Here is a 21920-nt window from a genome sequence, read left to right on the forward strand (position 1 = left end):
TCCTTGGCTGTCTGTCTATGGGGTCCCTCCCTCCCTCCCTCCCTCCCTCCCTCCCTCCCTCCCTCCCTCCCTCCTTCCTTCCTTCCCTCCCTTCTTCCCTCCCTCCCTCCCTCCCTCCCTTCCTCCCTCCCTTCCTCCCTTCCAGCTTGAATGTGGGCTTGGGAGACTGAGGAGGGTAACGCAAGGACGTGAATCAGGAGGGAAAGGTGACGCTTGGGTGACGGCTACGGAAGCTGGATGGGATCCGGGCAGGCTGCAGGCAGGAGAGTGCTGGGGAAATTGTTTCCACCCTAAGGTTCTTCTGTGAGCCATTGTCGGAGAGAGAAGGCATGAGTTTTATAGCCATGTCCCAGCCTTAGAGACAGCTACCAGGTTTTTAGTATCACAAAGTGTAAAAGCTGACAATCCCCAGAAGAGGGGGTGGTGGGGAGAGATAAACCACAGAGCTTATGCATGTGTGCATGAACAATGGACATAGACAACAAGTCTGGGGACAGGGCGGGGAGGGTGGGGGAGGGGGAATCAGTGGGGGGGGGGGAACATCTCTAACAAAAATAAATACATCAATTAATAAGAAAAAAAAATTTTTTTAAAGTGTAAAAGACCTAACAATGAACCGTGTGTGTTATTTTGACTAGGCGTTCACCAAGAAAACGGTGATCGGATTGCTGGATATCTATGGGTTTGAAGTCTTCGACAAGAATGGGTGAGGCCCTTTGTTCATCGTTGAGGTCTGAGTGGGTTAAAGGCCTCTCTGGTGTTAGTGGGGTTGATGTTCCTATTCCCAGAAATTCTCTGGGTTTGCATAGACTGACTGTTCTAGAAGTGGAATGACCATGAAAGAAGGCAAACATCTTTTAGCTTTTATCTTGTGGTCTATTTGGTAAATTACTTAATTAATAAATACTTCGATTTTCTGTGTTAAAAAGCATCCTTAAAATAAGTAAATACAATACAACTGAAAGCAACAAATGAACAAACAAAACTAACAAACTTATTAACGCAGACAACAGTATGGTGCTTACCAGAGGGGTAGGGTAGAGGGAGAGGATGAAGAGGGTAAAGGGAGTCAAATATATAGTGGCAGGAGACCAGACTTCAAAATATACAGATGATGTATTCTAGAATTATACATTTGAAACATAAGTATTAACCAATGTTACTTCAATAAATTTATTTATTTATTTTTTTTAGATAGAGTGGGAGGGAGGGAAGAGGGAGAGGGAGAGGGAGAGGGAGAGAGAGAGAGAGAGAGAGAGAGAAACATCGATGTGAGAGAAACACATGGATTGGTTGCCTTACGCATGACTGCAACCAAGGTACGTGCTCCTGACCGGGAATCGAACCCACAACTCTTTGGTCCAAAGGCCAGTGCTCTAACCTCTGAGCCAAACCGACCAGGGCAATAAATTTAATTTCTTTTTTTGATTAAAAAAGTAAGTACAATTTTTTTTTAATTCGTCTACTTGCATAGCTTTAGTTATTGAAATCTTTTGCATCCCTAGTTTTGAACAGTTCTGTATAAATTACTGCAATGAGAAACTCCAGCAACTCTTAATTGAGAGCACGCTAAAGGCGGAGCAGACGGAGTATGAAATGGAAGGCATAGAGGTAAACACTTCAAGGCTTTCTCCTCGTTTGCTCTCTCAATCTAGTGAAAGACGTTTACTTGGGAAATATGATGTCATTGGCGATTTTCCCTGATTAGTACTAAGAATTGTTTTTCACTCCTTCCTCTGTTTATTTCCTGGGAAATTATTTTGATATTCTGAAAGTATTCTTATTTTTTTGATGTTGGAGATAATCAGATTCTGGGGGAAAAAATGTTGGAAAATCTGTTTAAAAGCAATCAATCTTGGGCTCATCTAAATCCTTCTTGGAGAATTCTTTCCTCTTTGTCATTTTAGTGGGAGCCAATTCAGTATTTCAACAACAAGATCATCTGTGATTTGGTTGAAGAAAGACACAAAGGAATCATTTCTATCCTGGTGAGAAAATGAATGTTGACTGAAAGCCGTTTGTACGGCGTTTACGATGCATGGAATAACTTTTCCCAAGAGTAGAAAGGATCAGGAGCGGGGTCCATTAGATGAATGATATGCACAGGTTGAGCTGTTTTGCCTAATGTTTGCTTGGAGCTTGTTAAACTGAACTTCCCCCTCATTTCAATCCAGAGACCTAAACGAAGGGCAGGCAGCGAGAAAAGACCCTTGAACCGAGGGCGTGCATCTCTCTTCCATGGACTTGGGGGATGAGCCAGGACCCCGGGGTCCCATGTGGGCAGGTGTCGGTGGCCGTTGGGGAGCGTTTGCTTTGATGCTTAGCATTGAGCAGGAAACATAAAGGAAGGTTCTACAGAAAGCATCCAGGGAGTCGGAGTTGAGGCTCCATGGGGTGGGCCTGTGACCTCATTTTGGACTATTGTGACTTCTGAGAACCTCAGTGTCCTCAAATCCACAATTGTTCCCAATTTTCAAATATCAGTTTTTAAAATAAATTCTAAAGACCAACGAGAAATGATTTCCCTGCCTTGTGTTTCATGCAGAATCATCTATACCATTCTTCGGCTCCCTTTTAATGAAATAACTGGTTCCCTTCCTCCTCCCCACCCACTACCCCACCCAGCTGCTATGTGAACAGAGCATGGCAAAACACAGAGGGACCATTAATGAGTGGTGACTAGCTGCCAGGAACATGGGTACCACCTGGATTCAAATCTCAGCCCCTTTGCTTACTATCTGTGTGACCTTAGGCAAGTGTCTTAACCTCTCTGAGCTCCAATTTTATCATTTTGAAATGAGTGCAGTGATAACTGCACTTACCTCAGAGAGGAGTAAGGACAGAGTTAGTGAGATAATGTATGCAGAGGGCTCAGAGCTATGCCTGTTCCGTGGGGGGCCTTCAGACTTCATCCATTCATTCAACAAGGACTCATCGAATGCTTTCTTTGTGCCAGGATTGTGTCCTGTGTGTTGGGACACGGCCCTGGTCAAAACAGAATAAAACCCCTGTGTTCAGGAGGCTTTCCATTCCAGCATGGAGAGACTGACCACAAATAGGTTAGTGGGCAGAATGTGTAGACTGTGCAATGGAGAAAAGGGATAAGATTAGATGTGCCGGGGCGGGCAGCTCAGTTTTACATCAGACGGTCTAGGAAGAGCTCACTGAGAAGGTGCCATGTGAGCAAAGATCCGAAGGAGGTGAGGGCACCAGCCATGTGGACATGTGGGGCATGTCCCAGGACGCATGGACTGACATAAGCTAGTATATATACATCCAATGCGCATGTGGATCGCTGGACTGGTATTTTAAGATATTTTAGTAAAAAGTACTCATTTCCTTTTGCTTTTCCATAGACGAAATCGGCATCAAAATGCTACTTAGTAAGAGTTGTCTTGCCGACCTTAACCAGGTTTTTGTTGTTGTTATTGCTGTTCTAATCAAAGTCACAGGGTTGATTTATCTTTAATTTTTTTCTAATTTTTTTTTTCTTTATGAGAGAGATCATCGATTGGCTGCCTCCGGCATGCTCCCCACTGGGGATCAGGCCCACAACCTGGGCATGTGCCCTGACTGGGAATTGAACCGGCGACCTCTTGGTGCATGGGTCAGTGCTTGAGCCACACTGGCTGGACTCATCTTTAATTTTTTAAATATGGTCAATTAAATGTTATCACTGTTGAGGACCCAAAATAGGAAACAGAATGGCATAGCTTGAGAAATAAGACAGGTTAAGCTCCAGTGCGTTTATAGCTTGCTTTCCGTGAAGGCTTTGCTCTGAGTGAAAGGGGATGTGTAGTTAAGAAAAAATGAGGTTGCCCTGGCCGGTTTGGCTCAGCAGTTACAGCGTCGGCCCGCGGACCAGTGAGACCCAGGTTTGATTCCAGCCAAGGGCACGTACCTTGGTTGTGGTTCATCCTCAGCCCTGGTTGGGGTCATGTGGGAGGCAACCAGTCGATGTGTCTCTCTCGCATCAATGTCTGTCTATCTGTCTGTCTGTCTGTCTCTCTCTCTCTTTTCCTCCCTCCTAATCTTTCTAAAGATAAATGGAAAAATGTCCTTGGGTAAGGATATAAAAAAAGAAAAAAATGAGGCTGAGTGTTTAAGCAAGCTGGGCACGGATGCTGTGGAGTGACCTTGGCAAGACTTTGGAAATAAGCGTCAGCCAGGAGGCAGAGCTGGTTCTTCACAGAACTTCCAGTGTCTCTGGTTCCACGGTGCCCTTATCAAACCCGAGACGCTGAGCGTATGTGACAGATTAGCCCCCTGGCCTGAAATGTTCACCTGCACCTGTGAGATGAGCGAGTCCAGGACATTGTGCCTCGCTGGTGAGAGTGTTTACACTGGGAATCGCTGGGGTGTGGTGCTGTGGCCCCAGGCTCCTGTTTTTCTTCTGAAGGATGAAGAATGCATCCGTCCTGGTCCTGCTACTGACCTGAGTTTCCTGGAGAAATTGGAAGAGAAGGTGGGGAGACACGCACACTTCCAAACGTACGTGGCTCATTTGACAGGCTGTTCGTGAGGATGATCATTGTATATCCATTTTCTTGGGTATGTGGGCAGTGCCCCCCAAGAAATAATAGAAATACCGTTATGATGCACCAAGTCACTTACAGCAGGTCCTCGAATAATGTCGTTTTGTCATAAGGTTGATGAGATGCCATAGGAACTTGACCATTGTTTATAGCAATGAGCCTATGGGAAATTGTTTTATTTTTTTAAATGGATTTTTAGAGAGGAAGGGACAGGGAGAGAGAGTTTAGAGAAACATCAAGGTGAGAGCAAAACATCAACCAGCTGCCTCCTGTGTGCCCCTTCGCCCCAACAGGGGAGCGAGCCCGAAACTGGGCTTGTGCATTGGGAATCGAACCGGCAACCTTAGTTTTTTATTATGTCATTTTGCTGCTGTTCCAAGAAACTACTGACTATATTAAGTGAGGACTTACTACATAGGCATACCTTTTGTTCGTAAAAATCAAACTCAAATTCCAAGTTGAATTTTAAAAAGATTTTTTTGGATCATTTCATTTGGGACATGTTCACATGCATCTGAAATTGTTTTTTCTTTCTAATTCAGGTACAAAATACATACAGTGACATGTGTAAATCTGAAGTGCACTACCTGATGAGTTTTTGTGTGTGTGTTCCCACCAGTGACCACACACCAATCCAAACACGGAGCATGTACTGTGTCCCAGAAACCAGCTGGAGATTTAACTTGGTCTTTGAGATGAGGCGAGAATTTAAGAACATACGCTCTGGAGTCATAAATGCCTTGTTTTGAATCCCAGCTCAGCCACTTACGAGACACTTGACCTTGGACAAGCAACCCTCTTGCGTCTGTGTTTCCCATTCTGCCAGGTGGAGATGTTAATATACCTACCACGTGGAATTGTAAATGACTGCATGAGTCACCTGGTGCAATCTCTGGCCATAGTAAGGATTCAAGACATGGTAGTGGCCTTCTCAAGCCCATTGTAGAATATTGAAAGGGTACATAATGGAATTGGATAAATGAATGAATCAAAAAAAAACCAAATTGTGGTGTATTCACACATGGAATACAATACAGAATAAAATAAATCTACACCCTGGCTGGTGTGGCTCAGTTGGTTGGCCATTGTCCTGTACACCAAAGGGTTGCTGGTTCGATTCCCAGTCAGGGCACATGCCTGGGTTGTAGGCTTAATCCCCAGTAGAGGGTGTACAGGAGGCAGCCCATAGATGTTTCTGTCTCACAATGGTCTCTCTCCCCCCCCCCCTTCCTCTGTCTTCTTCTGTCTCTCAGAATCAATAAAAACATTTTTTAAAAGAATGAACAATCTATAACTCCATGAAATTATGTGGGTAAATCATACACACGCACGCACATGCACGCACGCACACGCGCACACATTTCAAGAAAAAGTTATTTAAAAATTATGAATCACCAGAATCTGCACAATGATATTTCATGAGTATTTTAGTTTCTTGACATCATCAAAATGTAAAGTAGTAAAATCGTTTCTTAGTTGTCACCTAGATAAATGGAAGTTATTTCATTATAAAAGTAAATGTGTTTCCGTGTTTCACGCATGTTTGCTACTCCTCAGTGCTTACGAACAGGGAGAGTCTAATTGTAGACCTTGATCTATAGCCCAGGTGAACCGGGCAGCAAGGCTTGCTGGGAGCTGCCGCACGTGGTTAGCTTTCCGTGCAGGCCTTCAGTTGATTGTCGGGGTCCTAAACACCTTCAAAGGCCTCCCTCTCTGTCTCTGCTTTATATGTGGGTGCACTTTGTTGTTGTGAAGTAAGGTTCAGCTTGTGTCTGTTTCCATCTTGCTGTAGCCGAAAGCTGGCCGGTCCAAAGGGCTGGAAGAGGATTGGCTGGATGGAGTTCCGACTATTCCACTATGCGGGAGAGGTCACCTACTGCACCAAAGGTGAGTGCCCGAGGGGCAGGGTCACAGCCGTGCAGGGGTCTCTGCGCCCACTGGAGAGATGCTGCACGCCCATCAGGAGCTCCCCAGCCCACAGCGCCACCTAGAGTCTGTTTTAATGTATTAACTATATATATAGTGTGTATATATATGTTTATTTCTCTAAAAATCTTTAAAAAATAATATAACATGCTAGATTTTTTTTTTACCTTAAATACAGAGGAGTATAAAAAATTTAAAATAGGACAAATCTCTTTCTGTAGATAATCTATTGATTTTTGTTTAAAGAATAAAGTAATCACATGCGAGGCTTGACATTGCTGACAGCACAGAAAGTCACAAAAGGAAAATTGAAAGTCCCTTTTACTCTTTTTTGAAAAGATTTTGTTTTATATTTTTTTACTTTATATTTTATATGTTATTTTATATTTTATTTCTTCTTTTTTTTAAATCCTCACCCGAGGATATTTTTACATTTATCTTCAGAGTGGGAGAGAGGGAGAGAGAGAAGCATCGATGTGAGAGGGACTAACCGCAACCAAGGTATGAACGTGCCCTTGGCCAGAATCGAAACCAGGACTCTCTGGTCTGCAGGCCGACACTCTAACCGCTGAGCCAATCCGGCCAGGGCAGTCTCTTTTACTCTTCGTCGTTCTCGGAGTAACCACAAGAAGCAACAGTTTCTTGTACTTATTTTTGGGAAAATAGAAATACCTTCTGTACGTCCTTATAGATGTGGGGACACACACCTACCTTTAAATAACAGACTGTTATTTTGTACCTTTTATTTTGCATTTTCCACTTAATGAACATTGGAGATCACTTGAATTCCAACTTATGTTAATTGAGCACTTACTCTGGGCCAGGCTCTACCCCAAGTGCCTTACCTCAGTTGTTCACTTAATCTCACAGAACCCTCCGAGGTTGGGAGCATTATCACTCCCCCTCCCCCTTTAACCTATGTGGCAACTGAGCTCAGAGAAGTTAAGTAACTGGCCCTAGGTCACACAGCAAGTAAGGGTTCAGAGCAGGCCTTTTGCCTCCAGACCTACATCCACTCCCCAGAGAAACACACAGATTCTACCGCGTTTCTTCGGAAAAGCTCCAGGCACTGCTCCCAGGGCTGTGTTTTGGCATCTACCTGATAGACACTGGTTGTTGCCAGCTTTGTGTCTTGTGAACATTGCTGCACTTGACATCTTTGTACATTTCCCTTGGCCAATGTGTGCACATTGTATCCATAATTCCCAGAAAAGTTCCCAGAAGGGGCATTTCCGGGTTAAAGGTTCTAGCAAAAGTTAGTCTTGACCACTTCTGGTTACACACCCCAAAGAACTGAAAGCAGCAAGCTGCACAGGTCTTTAGACCCCCATGTTCACAGCTACATTATTCACGACAGCCAAAGGCAGGAGCAGCCCACGGGTCCACCAAGGGATGAATGCACAAAGAAGATACGGTCTATACACACAATGAAATCTTCTCCAGCCTTAAAAAGGAAAGAAATTCCACCTTGGCCGGGTGGCTTAGTTGGTTGGAGCATTGTCCCATACACCAAAAGTTGTGGGTTTCTGGTCAAGGTGCATACCTAGGTTGCAGATTCGATCCCTGGTTGGGGCACTTATGGAAGGCAACTGATAGATGTGTCTGTCTGTCTGTCTGTCTGTCTGTCTGTCTGTCTGTCTCTCCTTTCCCCTCTGTCTAAATTCAGTAAAACATATCCCCTCTCTCTTAAAATATATATATATATATATTAAGGAAAAACAAAGGTTGTATCATAGACATTTTTGATCTATGTCTTCTGTTCTGATGCATGTCCTTTTTGTAGCTGGTTTTGACTTTATAATGCCATTTTAGTTACTAATTGAATTATTAACTAATTAGGTTTTAACTGACACATGCTAACTTTTAAAATTGGAAGTGACATGTTTCCCTTTTGTATGAAGATGTCATTGGGTACCACAAGCCCCCTGGTTCTTGAGTTTGATTTTTCTCCGTGGTTGGGCTGATTTTCTCATCCGTCTGCATAGTCTCCCCAGGCAGCCCTTGAAATTTAGCGCCCCCTGCACTGTTCAGTGTCACTCACTGATTATGGGGTTCTTTGCTCCCAGACCAGGGCACGTGCACGATGCATAGTGCAAAGGCTGTACTTCCCTGTGACAGCTCGTAAGGGTGTCCCGGACACTCGGTGCTGAGGACCTGGTTCTCCAGATGTCTCCCTCAGGGACATCTGGCAATGTCTAGAGACATTTGATTGTCACAACTGGAGAAGATGCTGCTGGCATCTAGTGAGCAGAGGCGAGGGATGCTGCTCAGTATCCCACCATGCACAGGATGGTCCCCACCACAAAACATGATCCAGCCCCAAATGTCATAATGCCAAGGCTGACTCTTGACTAATCGTAAGAGATTATTTTTAGGATTTCCCTCTGCGGTCATTTGGGGTGGAATTGCATTTTTAGGTAAAGGCATAGATTCCGACATTTCCCCCCCAATGTTTTGTAGGGTTCCTGGAAAAGAACAATGATCTCCTCTACAGACATCTGAAAGAGGTGAGTCTGGACCGTAACTGCGTGTTTCTGGCGGAGATGAGATACCGCCTGTGGCACTGATTTGGGGGGAGATTCGTTCTTCTGGGCATTTGAGATTTGTTTTCTTCTCCAGGCACGGTGTTCGAACTCCAGCAGGCACGGGCACTCAAGGCCATCTGCATAAACCTTCCATGTACTAAACCCATCCCAGGGTGCGGGTGCCCTTCCCGTGTGCCAGGCACCGTGCCTGCTCCAGAGTTTCAGCTGTGAACAAGACAGTCCTTGTTCTCATGGGGCTTTCCATTGTTTGGGGGTGGGGAGAATAGTGGCCAAGAATAAATGTATACACACAAATAACTTATCCATCGGTGGAAAGTGCTATGAAGAAAATAAGCAAGGAACTGGGATTGAGGGGGACGTTTTTAAGGTAGTTCAGAGGATCAGAGAAAACACCCCTGTGGAGCTGACTTTGAGCTGAAACCTGAAATGAGAATGATTTTGGCCATGGAAAGATCAGGGTTACTCCAGGTAGAGGGATCAGCATGTGCAAAGGCCCTGAGGCCCAGAGGAGCTCAAAGTATATTCAATGAGGGGTAATGTTAGGAGAGGGGGATGAGACCTCAACAGGCAGACGACCCTAGGGAGATGTAGAGATTTTGTTCTGGTGCCATGGGGAGGAACTGAGGATGAGGAAACCGAGACCCAGAGAAGCTGTGACCTGCTCAAGGTCACATCTTGAGGTGGGCGAGGGCCAGGGCAAGCCCATGAGGCTAAGTCCCAGTCTCCTTCCATATACCTCACTAAGAGGAGAAGCCTTGGGTTTTTAAAGCCTTTATCTTACATTGACGTAGTTAACTGTTTTGCAGCAAATGATATTTTATTTAATACAAAGTAATTGTATTTTATTTAATTAGCTTGGCTGAGACCTAGAGGCGACATTCTTAGTGTGAAGGTGGAAATGATTCGTCGCAGGAGTTTTTCTGCCTTTCCTGAGCTTTCTCTACCACTGCTAGGGCCTCCGGTTCCAACCTTGGGATTCGGGGTAGAGAAGTGATTCCTACCTTTGCTCTCTGCTCCAGGCGGGTCTCCATGGGTCTGAGTGTCAGCCCGACCCTGTCCCGGCTTGGGGGGGTGTCTCATGACAGATGTACCCATTGGTGAAGTAAGTCTGATGGCTCCTTCCTCCCTCTTGGAGTCCTTGTCAATGACCCAGGAGTGGAAGGGCCCGGTTGACAACTGGAAGATAGACTTCCTCTCCTGGCTGTCCGCTCTGTGGGTCGTGCCCATTCTCTGGGTCATGTGGAGCCTCCATACTGTTCTTCATTTTTTGAGGAACCTCCATAGCAGCTGCTCCAATTCCCATTCCCACCAGCAGTGTGAGGGTTCCTTTTTCTTCACACCCTCTCCAACACTCACCATTGCTTGTTCATAACAGCCATTCTAACAGGTGTGAGGTGTTAGCTCATTGTGGGTTTTCATTTGCAGTTCCCTAACTAGTGATGCTGAGCATCTTTTCCTATGTCTGTTGGCCACCTGTATGTCTTTGGAGATCATTCTTTATTATTTATTATATATATATATATATATTTTTGGTACGTGCTCCTAGCGGGAACCAAACCCGGGACTCTCTGGTCTACAGGCCAATGCTCCAACTGCTGAGCCAAACTAGCCAGGGCTATTTATTAATTTTTAAATTGCATTTATTTGGAGATCATTCTTAAATAACTTATTTATTCTGGAGCAGCTGGGTTGCACTGGAAATGATTATGGCTTCATGACATCAGAGGAAAAGCAGTCAGGTGGCCCCACCAAATAGTGCAGTAGATGCAGCGTGGGAACATTTCCTTCCGCAACTGCTTGTGTTTTCCCCTCGTCGTCTTCCGGTGCTCTGGACACAAATGGCCCTGGTCCACCGTGCACACGGTGTGAGCTTTCCTGAGGCCCCTTGGTGGTGCCTGCAACAGCACGTGCTCGTTGCTGTCTGACAGGTGCTGTGCAGATCCAAAAACCGCATCCTGAAGGAGTGCTTCCTGGTGGCCGAGTTGGAGAACCGGAGAAGGTCGCCAACGGTGAGTGGGAAAAATGCCCGTGCTAATTGGAGAGGTGGCAAAAATCACGCAGAGGGTGCACTTACCTCCGGCTGCCTACCCTTTTCAGTCCTCCTCCTTTTCTGGACATATCACTTCTCCGACAGGTTCTATTAAATGTATGTTTTCCAAGGTTAGCCACCAGTGTGGTCATTTGCAGATGTTCATTGAGCACCTACTATGTTAGGCACTGAGCTGGGCACGGTTTTAGCAAGAACAAAATGGACAAGGTCCCTGAGCTCGTGGGCTTTACGGTCTGGTGGGGAGGGTATAGGAAAATGCCATCAAAGAAAGAACTTAAGTAGTGTGAGTGTCATAAAGGAAGGTTGGTGACAAGGAAGCGGGGGAATGTGGTGGGGGGCTCAGCAGTGACGCTGGTTCCCCGAGGCGCTTGCTGCGGACTTGCTGAGTGAGTCCCGCGTTCTGGATGCTGGTCCAGCCACTGCTTAACCATACCTCGCTTGGGCTTCTCGGGCCAGGCCATGCAAAGCTCCCTCTTAATGGGAGAAAATGTAACAGGTAGACCAGACTCTCGAGAGTTTGGGTCCAGAGGGCCAGAGTCTCGTGTCCGAACCAGTCTTCCTGGTATTCACTGGGAGAAGCAATGCCTACTTAGCTCTTCACTCCCCGCAGGTGGGGACTCAGTTTAAAACCAGCCTGAGCAGCCTTCTGGAAATTCTCATCTCCAAGGAACCTTCATACATCCGTTGCATCAAGCCCAACGAGAGGAAAGAACCCAGTGAGTTATGAACTGTGCTGAACACTGAGCTCGGGAAACGAGGCAGGGAAGGAAACCCAGATGGAAATGAATTAAAATCCTGAAACCATCACAGGCCTGTCCTTGCCCTCTAGCCATGAATTATTTTCATTGTTAGTAATAGAAGGAACATCAATGGGGGTGGGGTCCTGAGTGAGCATTGCTCGGGTTTTGGCCCATAGCAGGGACAACGGAGCTGAGCCAGGCAGGCATCAGAGTTGAGGGGGGGCCGTGTTGCTTCTCTCCAGCCAGTGAGCAGTCTTACAAAACGGGCTATGACTTGGCTATTTTCTAGTTCATGCCGTGGTCTGTAACAGTCATACCATCAAAGGCTTACAGAGGTCAGGCAGGAAGAGCAAATGAGTGGAGCAGAGGCGATAGGGAGTGGAGGGGACTGCGGCAAACTGGAGAGGGCACATCTGGTCTACAGTGGCAGCACTACCTTCCAGCTGTTGTTGTCATGTGGGACTCTAGGCCTGGAAGGGCCAGATCTCATGGTTTTTCAAGGGAAACCAGCAATCCAGATTTTAATGTAAAATTCCCCCACTAGATGAAACACAGCTAGGGCCTAAGGAAAACATGTATGGCTAGACCCAGCTCACGGATGGTGAGCTTGCAGGCTCCCCTCTGGGCTCTCTTGGTTGAAACGGAGCCCTGGGGTCCTTGACTGTCGCTCTCTCTTCTGTGTCTCCAAAGGCAAGTTTGACGACTTCCTCATAAGGCATCAGGTCAAGTACCTGGGGCTGATGGAACACCTGCGGGTGAGACGGGCCGGCTTTGCGTACCGGCGGAAATATGAGCATTTCCTGCAGAGGTAAAGTGTGTTTTGTTGATCTGAAGCCAAAGTCAGGCACCTGCAGTAGCCCCCCGTTAGCCAAGGAGGACACGTTCCAAGACCCCCGGTGGTGCTCCAAACCATGAATAATACCAAACCCTATAGATACTATGTTTTTTTTTCCTAGACATACATACCTATGGTAAAGTTTAATTTATAAATTAGGCACAGGAAGAGATGAACAATAATAACAAATAATAAAATAGAACAATTAGAACAGTATCCATAATAAAAGGTATGTGAAGGGGGTTTCTCTCAGAATATCTTATTATACTGTACTCATCTTTATTCTCGATGCGAGATGATACAATGCCTTATTAAGTTAAGAACTTGGACCTTTTCTCTTAGAGCAGTGGTTCTCAACCTTCCTAATGCCGCGACCCTTTACTACAGTTCCTCATGTTGTGGTGACCCCCAACCATAAAATTATTTCTGTTGCTACTTCCTAACTGTAATTTTGCTACTGTTATGTCTTAGGCGACCCCTGTGAAAGGGTCGTTCGACTCCCAGTGGAGTCGCGACCCACAGGTTGAGAACCACTGACTTAAAGGAAGCACTTTACGGCTCCTCTTCGGCATATCTGAATCGCCATCGATACTGTTCCGGTGCCTTGGGGCCGTTATTACGTAAAATAAGGGTGACTTGAACACAGCACTGCAATACCATGACAGTGATGTGATAACCCAGATGGCCACCAAGTGACGAACAGGCAGGTAGCGTGCACAGGTGTGTGGAGACGCTGGCCAAAGGGATGACTCACTTGTTTTCATTATCGACATCGCGGTTATCTTTCCAGTGACTGCCTATTGGAGTTGTGTTTTATGCTGAAATCAGGTTCTTAAATCTATATTGGGGCCCCAATGACCCCGGGGGGAAAAATCCCTGGTCACTTACCGGGCATGGCACCTTTCTTCCGTGCTGGATGACGTTTGCTTCTCTTTCCACTCGTTTGTTGATGGGCATTTGTGTGCTTTTACCCTTTGTCTATTGTGACTAATGACACTGTGGACATTGGTTTATAAGCTTTTATGTGGACGTATGTTTTCATGTCTTTCGCATACACAGGGTGGGGCAGAAGTAGGTTTACAGTCGTCCGTATGGAAAATAATAACAATACCAGAATACACTATTGCTTTGTGTACTCGCAACTTCTGTCCCGCCCCGGATACCTAGGAGTGGAATTGGGTTTCTTGGGATGTCTGACGATGTCATTGTTCTGTGAAGACAAACCAAACCTCCTACCCAATTGAAATAATTTCTCTTTTTTTCCTTTTTTGCCAAGTATATATTGAATTCAAGGAAGTAATGAGTCTACTACGGTATGCTGGGCAGCTGGCATGCCAATCCCTGCTGGGGGCTAGTGTAAGGTCCCATGGCTTTCTGGATATGCCTCTCCTCCCCCCAGGTACAAGTCCTTGTGCCCAGACACCTGGCCGCACTGGCGCGGGCCTCCAGCAGAGGGCGTAGAGCGGCTGATCAAATACATTGGCTACAAACCAGAAGAGTACAAGTTAGGGAGGTAAGTGACTAGAGAGTCAATGTCAAAACGTTCTGGGCCTTGCTCTATATCCATCCAGAGCCCAGAGATTCCTTTTTCAGGAAATTATATAGATTTACAAGCAGATACTTCCAGCCACTCAATTTAAATGCAGCTCTTTAAAGCGAAAAGCTCTCCCGTGTGTCTCCTTCACTCTCGATAGCCGGCCCACTCCGAACACTTCCGACACCAGCTGGGTGTCCTGCGGTTGCACTCGATTCTGACACTGTACACCTGGAGGGAGTGTCAGATCCCACCGGTGAATGGCCCAGTCCTACCAGACAGCTCCTTCCCCACAGCAGGCGCCAGTCCCAAGTCCAGCTTGTCACCTGGGCTTCTCAAAGGCCAGCTATACACTGGAGGTTCCCACAAGCCCCTCGTTGGGTTTGAATGAATTGCTGGAGCAGCTGATGGAACTCAGGAGAGCATTTGACTTTGTCGATTACTGATTTACTACACAGGGGTATAACTCGGGAACAGCCAGAGGGAAGAGATGCACAGGGCAAGGTGTGTGGGAAAGGGGCGGGGCTTCCACGCCCTCTGCAGGTGCACCCAGCAGCTCTCCAAACCATGTCCTTTTGGGGTTTTGGAGCTGTGACACTGGTTTGGAACACAGACCAAATATATATTTCTTATAAACCACAATGTCATAAGCTGTAAATGCTTAGAAGGGCAATATTGCTACCTCACGGGGGGCTGGAATGAACCTCTTTGCTTGAAAAATGAGGAGGGGGCCCTGGCTGCTGTGGCTCAGTTGGTTGGATTGTTGTCTGAGCGCCAGAAGGTCGTGGGTTTGATTCCTGGTCAGGGCACATTCCTAGGTTGAATCCCCAGGCTGGATGAGACAGCAGATCAATGTTTCTCCCTTACATCAATATTTCTCTCTCTCTTTCTCCCTCTCTAAAAAAATCAATAAAGAACAAATATTGTCTTACAACACTTTGCTTGTACCGTGACTATTAGAGAAAGTGGAAATACTTTTTTAAAAAAGCAATAAAAATGAGGAGGGGACCAGGGTGGACCCCCTGAAGGTACAAGGACCTCTCAGGGCTCCTCTGGCCTCCTGGAAAGTGTGCTGCTAGAACCCTGAACACCATTACGATCGAGCTGTAGTTGCCCTGAGCAGGAGGACATTCATATGACTTGAAAGCTTTGAGACAAAACTCATCCATGAACCAGGAAGATTTTCGCCTGTTCTGTTAGTCGTTTTGGTTAATTTGGTGGCAGGAATGGTGTCCAAGCATGAAGAGGGTCCATTCCCAGGCCCCCGAGTTCCCAGCTTCAGGGATCTCTCTGCCTTTGAATCTATCAGTGGGCTTTCCCATGTCAACTTCAACTCCCGCTGGTACAAGGCCGTCTGTGGCCTCTCTGGCCCCTCTCCGTCCTTTGGCTTCTATTCTGGACCCTCATCTAAGAAGCAGTTATTTTTCCAAGTCAGACTCCTAAGAATGGAGCTTAGCATATCCTGAGGGAGGCAGGCCAGAGGTCAGAGGGTGGAATCTGTCCCTATTCCACAACCTGGGCTGAGGAGGTGGGATCCTGTGGCATGACACTCTGCTGCCCCTGCTGGCTGTCTTGGGAAGTGCCCCTCAAAGGGTAGGTGGGTGGGGCAGGCAATTCAGGTCAGTATAATTTATCTCTGCTTGATGGGATCTTCTTTTAAAATTAGACCCATATTCTTTGTCATCACTTTTTAACACCCAGGGAAGTATGGTGTATTAATTCCCTAGGGTTGCATAAAAAATTAACACATACTAGCTAGCTTAAACCAAAATAAATGTATTCTCTCCCAGTTCTAGAGGCTAGAGTCCACACTCAAGGCGTTGGCAGGGCCCTGCTCCTTCTGGAAGCTTTACAGGAGGATCCTTCCTGGCTTCTGGCAGCTTCAGTGGCCCCTGACATTCCTCGGCTTGTGGACATGGCTCGTCTCCACCTCCATCTGCACGTGGCCCTCTTCCCCGCCCCTCTGTGCGCCCTTTTCTGTCTCTTCTAGGGACACTCTTGGATTTGGCGTCCACCTTAATGCTCTCATCTTGATCCTTACCCTTCATTACATCTGCAAGACCGTATTTCCAAATAAGAAGCACATTCTGAAGTTCTGAGTAGATGTGAATTTGGGAACACTATCCAACCCACTACAGATGGTAACAGACCAATTAATTAAAACACTCTTTTTTATTTTCACTTCTAGAACCAAAATATTCATTCGTTTCCCCAGAACTCTGTTTGCTACTGAAGATGCCTTTGAATTTAGTAAACATCAATTAGGTATGATTTTTTTTTCCTGTCCTGATTTCAATAGAATGTGAAATGAACAAACTTAGCTTGGGATATATTTTAAATATGGTGTTTGATATGTTAGAAGCATTGGCTTTAGAAACCAGGAACAAGATATGGGATTGCCCTGGCTGGGTGGCTCGCTTGGTTGTATTGTCCTGTGCACCAAAAAGTTGTGGGTTCGATTCCTGGTCGGGGCACATGCCTGGGTTGTGGGTTTGATCCCTGGTCGGGGCACGTATGGGAGACAATCAATGTTTTCCATATTGAGGTTTCTCTCCTTTTCTCCCCCGCCCCCTAAACATATCCTCAGATGAGGATTTAAAAAGAAAAAAGAAATGGGATTATGATAAGACACACGTGAACTTATGCCTTAGTGTTTGGGGGTGGTCACAGAAGCACACTGTAGTGTTGCCCAGTTCCAGCTTGGATCCCACGGAGCCTATCCTCCTTACACGAAGGATTTCAAAACTCCGTTTGTATAAGTATCTGATGTTGGACAACATAGCTTCAAAGCCGACAGCCAAGGTGTTTATTGTGAATGACAGATGAGAAAAGTTAGATGGTCGAAATGCAAACAAGGGAAGATTCAAGCTGCTGGGGGAGGGGCTGCCTCCTCCGAGGGGCCTGTTGAGGTCGTAGCTGCTCGAGCAGCCTGAGCCCCACTGTGCACCAGCGCACACTGAGTCCTGTCACTCATGATCTCATTGTGTCCTCAGAACCAACCGACAGTGATATTATCACCTCCACTGTGCAGTCAGGGTAATGGGCTCGAGATGTTGGCAACTGGCTAGAGGCCACACAGCGAGTCAGCAGAGCTGGGGTTCGAACGTGGGTCTCTGGTTTCAGGACCTAGATTCCTAACCGCTGCACTGAATGGTCTCATTTGTTGACCCCTACACAGCACTGGGCACCGATCCCTGGGATCTGGTTAACGGGCAAGTGCTGGTTGTGCGGGGCCTGAGCCAGCATTTCAAACCAGCTCCCAGGGGATGTGACATTCATGGTTTGCAGGAGCCTCGAGGAGCTTGCCTGTGGTGGGACCTCAGTCACTAGGAGGAGGAGGTGGATGGAGAAGCGAGAAGCTACAGGGGGAGAGGGTGTGGTCCCACCACCCTGGGGTCATTCGCCTCCTTAGTAGCTATGTTGCCATGGCAGCCAGCAAGCCTCCTCCCGGCCTGATCTGCAATCCCATTGGTAAAATGTGCTGATGCCCGCCTTGCAGGGTGAGGATGAAATGTAATGTCTAACATGGAACCAGGGGCCAGCAGGTCCTCTAGATGGTGGCTCTGGTCCTTACCCTGGGGCAAGGCAAGAGGAAGAGAAAGTCCCAGTAACTGCACAGCTCTGACAGCCGGCCCCGCTGAGTCCTTCCTGTCCCCTCGGCACTGCATGCCCCGAAGGTCACTTCTGACATTCCCCCCCTCAAGGTCACCACTACAACGATGCACACGAAAGTCATTTCACCCAAACTTTTGTTTTATTTTAAGTTGCGAGAATTCAAGCCACCTACAAAGCTTGCCTAGAAAGGAGAGTCTATGTGGAGAAAAGACAAGCAGGTAAGAATTAACCAGAAACTTTCCAGTGTGCAATGGGCCCCGAAGTTCCTCTCATCTACCCCCACGACCCGGCCCCGTCCTTGAAACCTTGCTCTGGGGTGGCCGTGGGGTCCAGTTCTGGGGCCTCTTCTCCTTTTTACTCTATTGACCAGAGATTATAATAGTGGTCTATATTTGTTCCATGGATGTGTATTATTTGATCCACAACATATGCATGTTTAAAGAAAAGCTTTTTTTTTAGCCTGGGCAGTGTGGCTCAGTGGTTGAGCATCGACTCATGCACCAAGAATAACTTTTTTTTAAAGGTTACTGACAGCATCAGTACCCTGGGAGATTCTTTTCTGTCCCTTCCCAATCACTTCTCGAAGCTCCCCTTCTGAATTTTGCATTTATAAATTCCCTTGGGTTTTTAAAACTAGTTTTACCATCTATGGATGCGTCACTCAATGTAGTAGCCTGGCCTGATTTGAACTTAATAAAATTATACTGTATTCTTTGCAATGTTTTGCACTCAAAACGGTTTTTCAAATCCAATCAGTAAATGCATAGAGTTATTCATTTTCATAGCTGCATACTAGTCCACTATATCAGAGGTCAGCAAACTTTTTCTTAAAGGGCCAGATAGTGTTTGAGACCCGTGGGTCATATGGTTTCTGTTGCAGCTCCTCAACCTGGCTATTGTGGAACAGTAGCTTCACGCAAATACATAAATGAATGGCACAGCTGTGTCGCAATTAAACTCTATTCACAAAAACAGGTGGTCCGCCCGAGGGCCGTAGTCTGCTGACCCCTGTGCTGTATGCGTATACACAATTTAGCTGCTCTGTTGATGGACATTTGGGTTGCTTCCATTTGGTTGGTTGGTTGTTTTCTGTAACAATGAGGAATAAAAAGAAAAGCATTATAAAAAACCCAAATAACAAAAATCGGAGAAGCATTTGAAAATTGGGAGCCAAGCCAGGAATCTAATTTTTGTGTCCCAATTTCTTCCTGTATTCCAATTTTTTATTTTTATTGGTTGATGAGAGAGAGAGAGAAACATTGGTCTGGTGTTCCACTTATTTATGTATTCATTGGCTGATTCTTATATGCACCCTGACTGGGAATAGAACCTGCAACCATGGTGTATTGGGACAATGCTCTAACCAACTGAGCTACCTGGCCCAACTGAGCTACCTGGCCAGGGCTATGTATCCCAATTTTTTTTTTTTTATCCTCACCCGAGGACACTTTTCCATTTTTTGTTCAGATAGAGTGGGAGGGAGGGAGAGGAAGAGGGAGAGAAACATCTATATGAAAGGGACACATCGAGTGGCTGCCACCCGCACGACCAACCAGGGCCGGGGACAAACTGCAACCGAGGTACATGCCCTTAGCGGGAACCGAACCCGGGTCTCTCTGGACCGTAGGCCGACGCTCCAACTGCTGGGCCAAACCAGCCAGGGCTGTATCCCAATTTTTAAATGCAGACAACTCAATCAAAGTAGACATGATGGACCAATCTAACACAGTGGAGAGACAACTGTAGACCATCACAGAGCCACGCTTGTCCCTGAAAAGAACCTTGGGGAACTCGGGTCTCTCTGTGTAATTGCGGGTCTTCCCTTGAAGCTTCCCATAGCACCCCGTGTTCCTCTGTCTCTCTAGTCCAGTGTCCCTCTGAGCACCCCCAGGTAAGAACCGATGGCGTTCATCCGACTTGCCATCTCTGGGGCTAGCCAAGTGCTGCAGAAGGCACGTAGATGTTTGTGGCGTGGATGACTAATTCTGAAAGAGCCTTTTGGATTTCAGTATGATTGTGCTCACCTTCTAATGCCAGCAGTGAACTCTTTCAGCCATCAAACTGGAAACCCACTGGCGAGGAGCCCTGGCTCGGAAGGAGGTGGAAAGGAGAAAGTGGGCCGTGCAGGTTATAAGGAAGTAAGTTCTCGGGACCGGAGGGAGGAAGGGAGGCCCTTCAGTGCCGGTGTGCTGCAGAGGGTGGCCACGGCCTTGGTTTTGTGGATTTGTGCAGAAAGGTAAATCCTCCTTTTGGGATGTCAGCCCTTAGGAATTCAGTTCTCTTTTCCCTGAGCACCCTAATTTGATGGTGACCACAATTTAGTACATTTGCAGTTTCTCTTAGTCTAGCTCAAAAGTCACAATGTCAAATGCCTTCTGATGCCAGGCAGGTCAAATAAGTGAATCCCATAAGCTGGGATGACAATAAGGCAGGGTGAGGACTGCAGCGAACTGGAAAGCTCACTCCATCTCAGATAACAGCTGCCATGGAGAAATGCCAGGCAGCTCTGATTTTTCAGGAAAGCCAAAAATCTGTAATATACCTCCTTTCCATTATTGTTGTTGGCAGCTAATTCAAGCTACTGAAAACAAAATGAAACAAAAAAAACAGTGTGGGTAAAATAGATCTTTGGGGCAGATGTGTCCTGTGGGCAACATTACTGGCTCTGGCCTACATGACCATCGAAATAATTTCTACCATTTGGCCTCCTCTGAATCAAATGAGCGGAGAGCACCCACGACTCAGCAAATAGGTCAGAAAACAAACAGAACACTTTCCTGTTCAGGTTCATAAAGGGCTTCATCAATCGAGACAAGCCTCTCTGTCCTGACAACGAGGAGTTCATCGTGTTCGTGCGGAAAAATTACATCTTGAATCTTCGCTATCACGTCCCAAATAATGTCTTGGACAAGAGCTGGCTGATGCCTCCTGGCATCTTGAAAAATGTAAGGACCCCACTGGGACTCATGTTGCAGGGGACGTGGGCACTGATGGAGCATCTGTATTTTTCATTCTGCCTCCCTTGGCTGCTGTCTCCGCAAAGCACTTCCTTGCAAGGCTGTTGCACAAGAAATTTCACACCTCAGAATCTGTCATATCCGCACGAGAAGTGTAAAGCCAGTGGAGGTCTGTTTATACGGAGCACTTTTATTTATTTTTATCCTTACCCAAGGACATTTTTGCATTCATCTTCTGAAAGAGCAGGAGGGAGAGGGAGGAAGAGAGAGAAACATCGATGTGAGAGACACACATCGACTGGCTGCCACCCACACAACCCCAAGCAGGGCCGGGGACAAACTGCAACTGAAGTACATGCCCTTAGCGGGAACCGAATCTGGGTCTCTCTGGTCCACGGGCAGACGCTCTAACCGCTGACCCAAACCAGCTAGGGCTACAGAGCACTTTTAAATGGTCCTTATCCTTGATGTAGCCTTCCAGAAGGTTTAGGTGACTGTCACTTACAACAGTGTTTCTCTGAAGATGGCCCAAGGACCCTCTGTGTACTGTAAGATTCTTGAGCCCCAACCTGGACCCATGAAGCCAGCATCTCTAAGAACCTCATTTTATTTATTTATTTTTAAATTATTTCCTTTATTGATTTTTAGAGAGAGGAAGGAAGAGGGGGAGAGAGAGAGACATCCAAGAGAGAACATCAACTGGCCGCCTCCTGCATCGATCGGCTGCCTTCTGCATGCCCCCCACTGGGGATCTGGCCCACGACCTGGGCATGTGCCCTGACTGGGAATTGAACCGGTGACCTCTCGGTGCATGGGCTGACGGTCAGCCGCTGAGCCACATGGGCCGGGTCTAGGAACCTCATTTTAGACAGCGACTCAGGAGACTCAAATACAGTCAAGGTTACGAACCACTAGCTTAGCAGTAGCGAAAAGGTAGCGCGAGATCGGACAGATTCGCTTTCTTTGACTGTGGAGGATTAACTCTCTCCTTCAAATCAATCTGAATTCAGCTGAGATTTCAAAGCTTCTGTGTTGGTGGCCACAGCCCAGGTGTGAGTGGGGCTCGTGGAAAAGAAGTGTGTTTTCCACCAGGCGTCGGATCTGCTCCGGAACATGTGTATGAGGAACCTGGTTCGGAAGTACTGCCGTGGGATCACAGCCGAGAGGAAAGCACTGGTAGGG

The 21920-nt window shown here is 46.7% G+C and overlaps 1 protein-coding gene across 2 annotated transcripts in view; it reads left to right on the forward strand.

Moving 5' to 3' along the window:
- Window positions 1-21920, forward strand: part of MYO1H (myosin IH) — a 40219-nt gene that overhangs the window by 13794 nt on the left and 4505 nt on the right. For both annotated transcript variants that reach the window (XM_036276923.1, XM_036276922.1), the window contains exons 10-24: window positions 639-706; window positions 1506-1611; window positions 1908-1988; window positions 4400-4491; window positions 6328-6422; window positions 8922-8968; window positions 10936-11016; window positions 11668-11773; window positions 12488-12605; window positions 14032-14145; window positions 16355-16431; window positions 17931-17999; window positions 19835-19919; window positions 20567-20726; window positions 21831-21914. In XM_036276923.1, the coding sequence (XP_036132816.1) occupies window positions 639-706; window positions 1506-1611; window positions 1908-1988; window positions 4400-4491; window positions 6328-6422; window positions 8922-8968; window positions 10936-11016; window positions 11668-11773; window positions 12488-12605; window positions 14032-14145; window positions 16355-16431; window positions 17931-17999; window positions 19835-19919; window positions 20567-20726; window positions 21831-21914 (1383 nt within the window). The remainder of the gene's footprint in view (window positions 1-638; window positions 707-1505; window positions 1612-1907; window positions 1989-4399; window positions 4492-6327; window positions 6423-8921; window positions 8969-10935; window positions 11017-11667; window positions 11774-12487; window positions 12606-14031; window positions 14146-16354; window positions 16432-17930; window positions 18000-19834; window positions 19920-20566; window positions 20727-21830; window positions 21915-21920) is intronic.

Source organism: Molossus molossus, unplaced genomic scaffold (genome assembly GCF_014108415.1).
Source record: "Molossus molossus isolate mMolMol1 unplaced genomic scaffold, mMolMol1.p scaffold_m16_p_22, whole genome shotgun sequence".
Classification (NCBI taxonomy): Eukaryota; Metazoa; Chordata; class Mammalia; order Chiroptera; family Molossidae; genus Molossus; species Molossus molossus.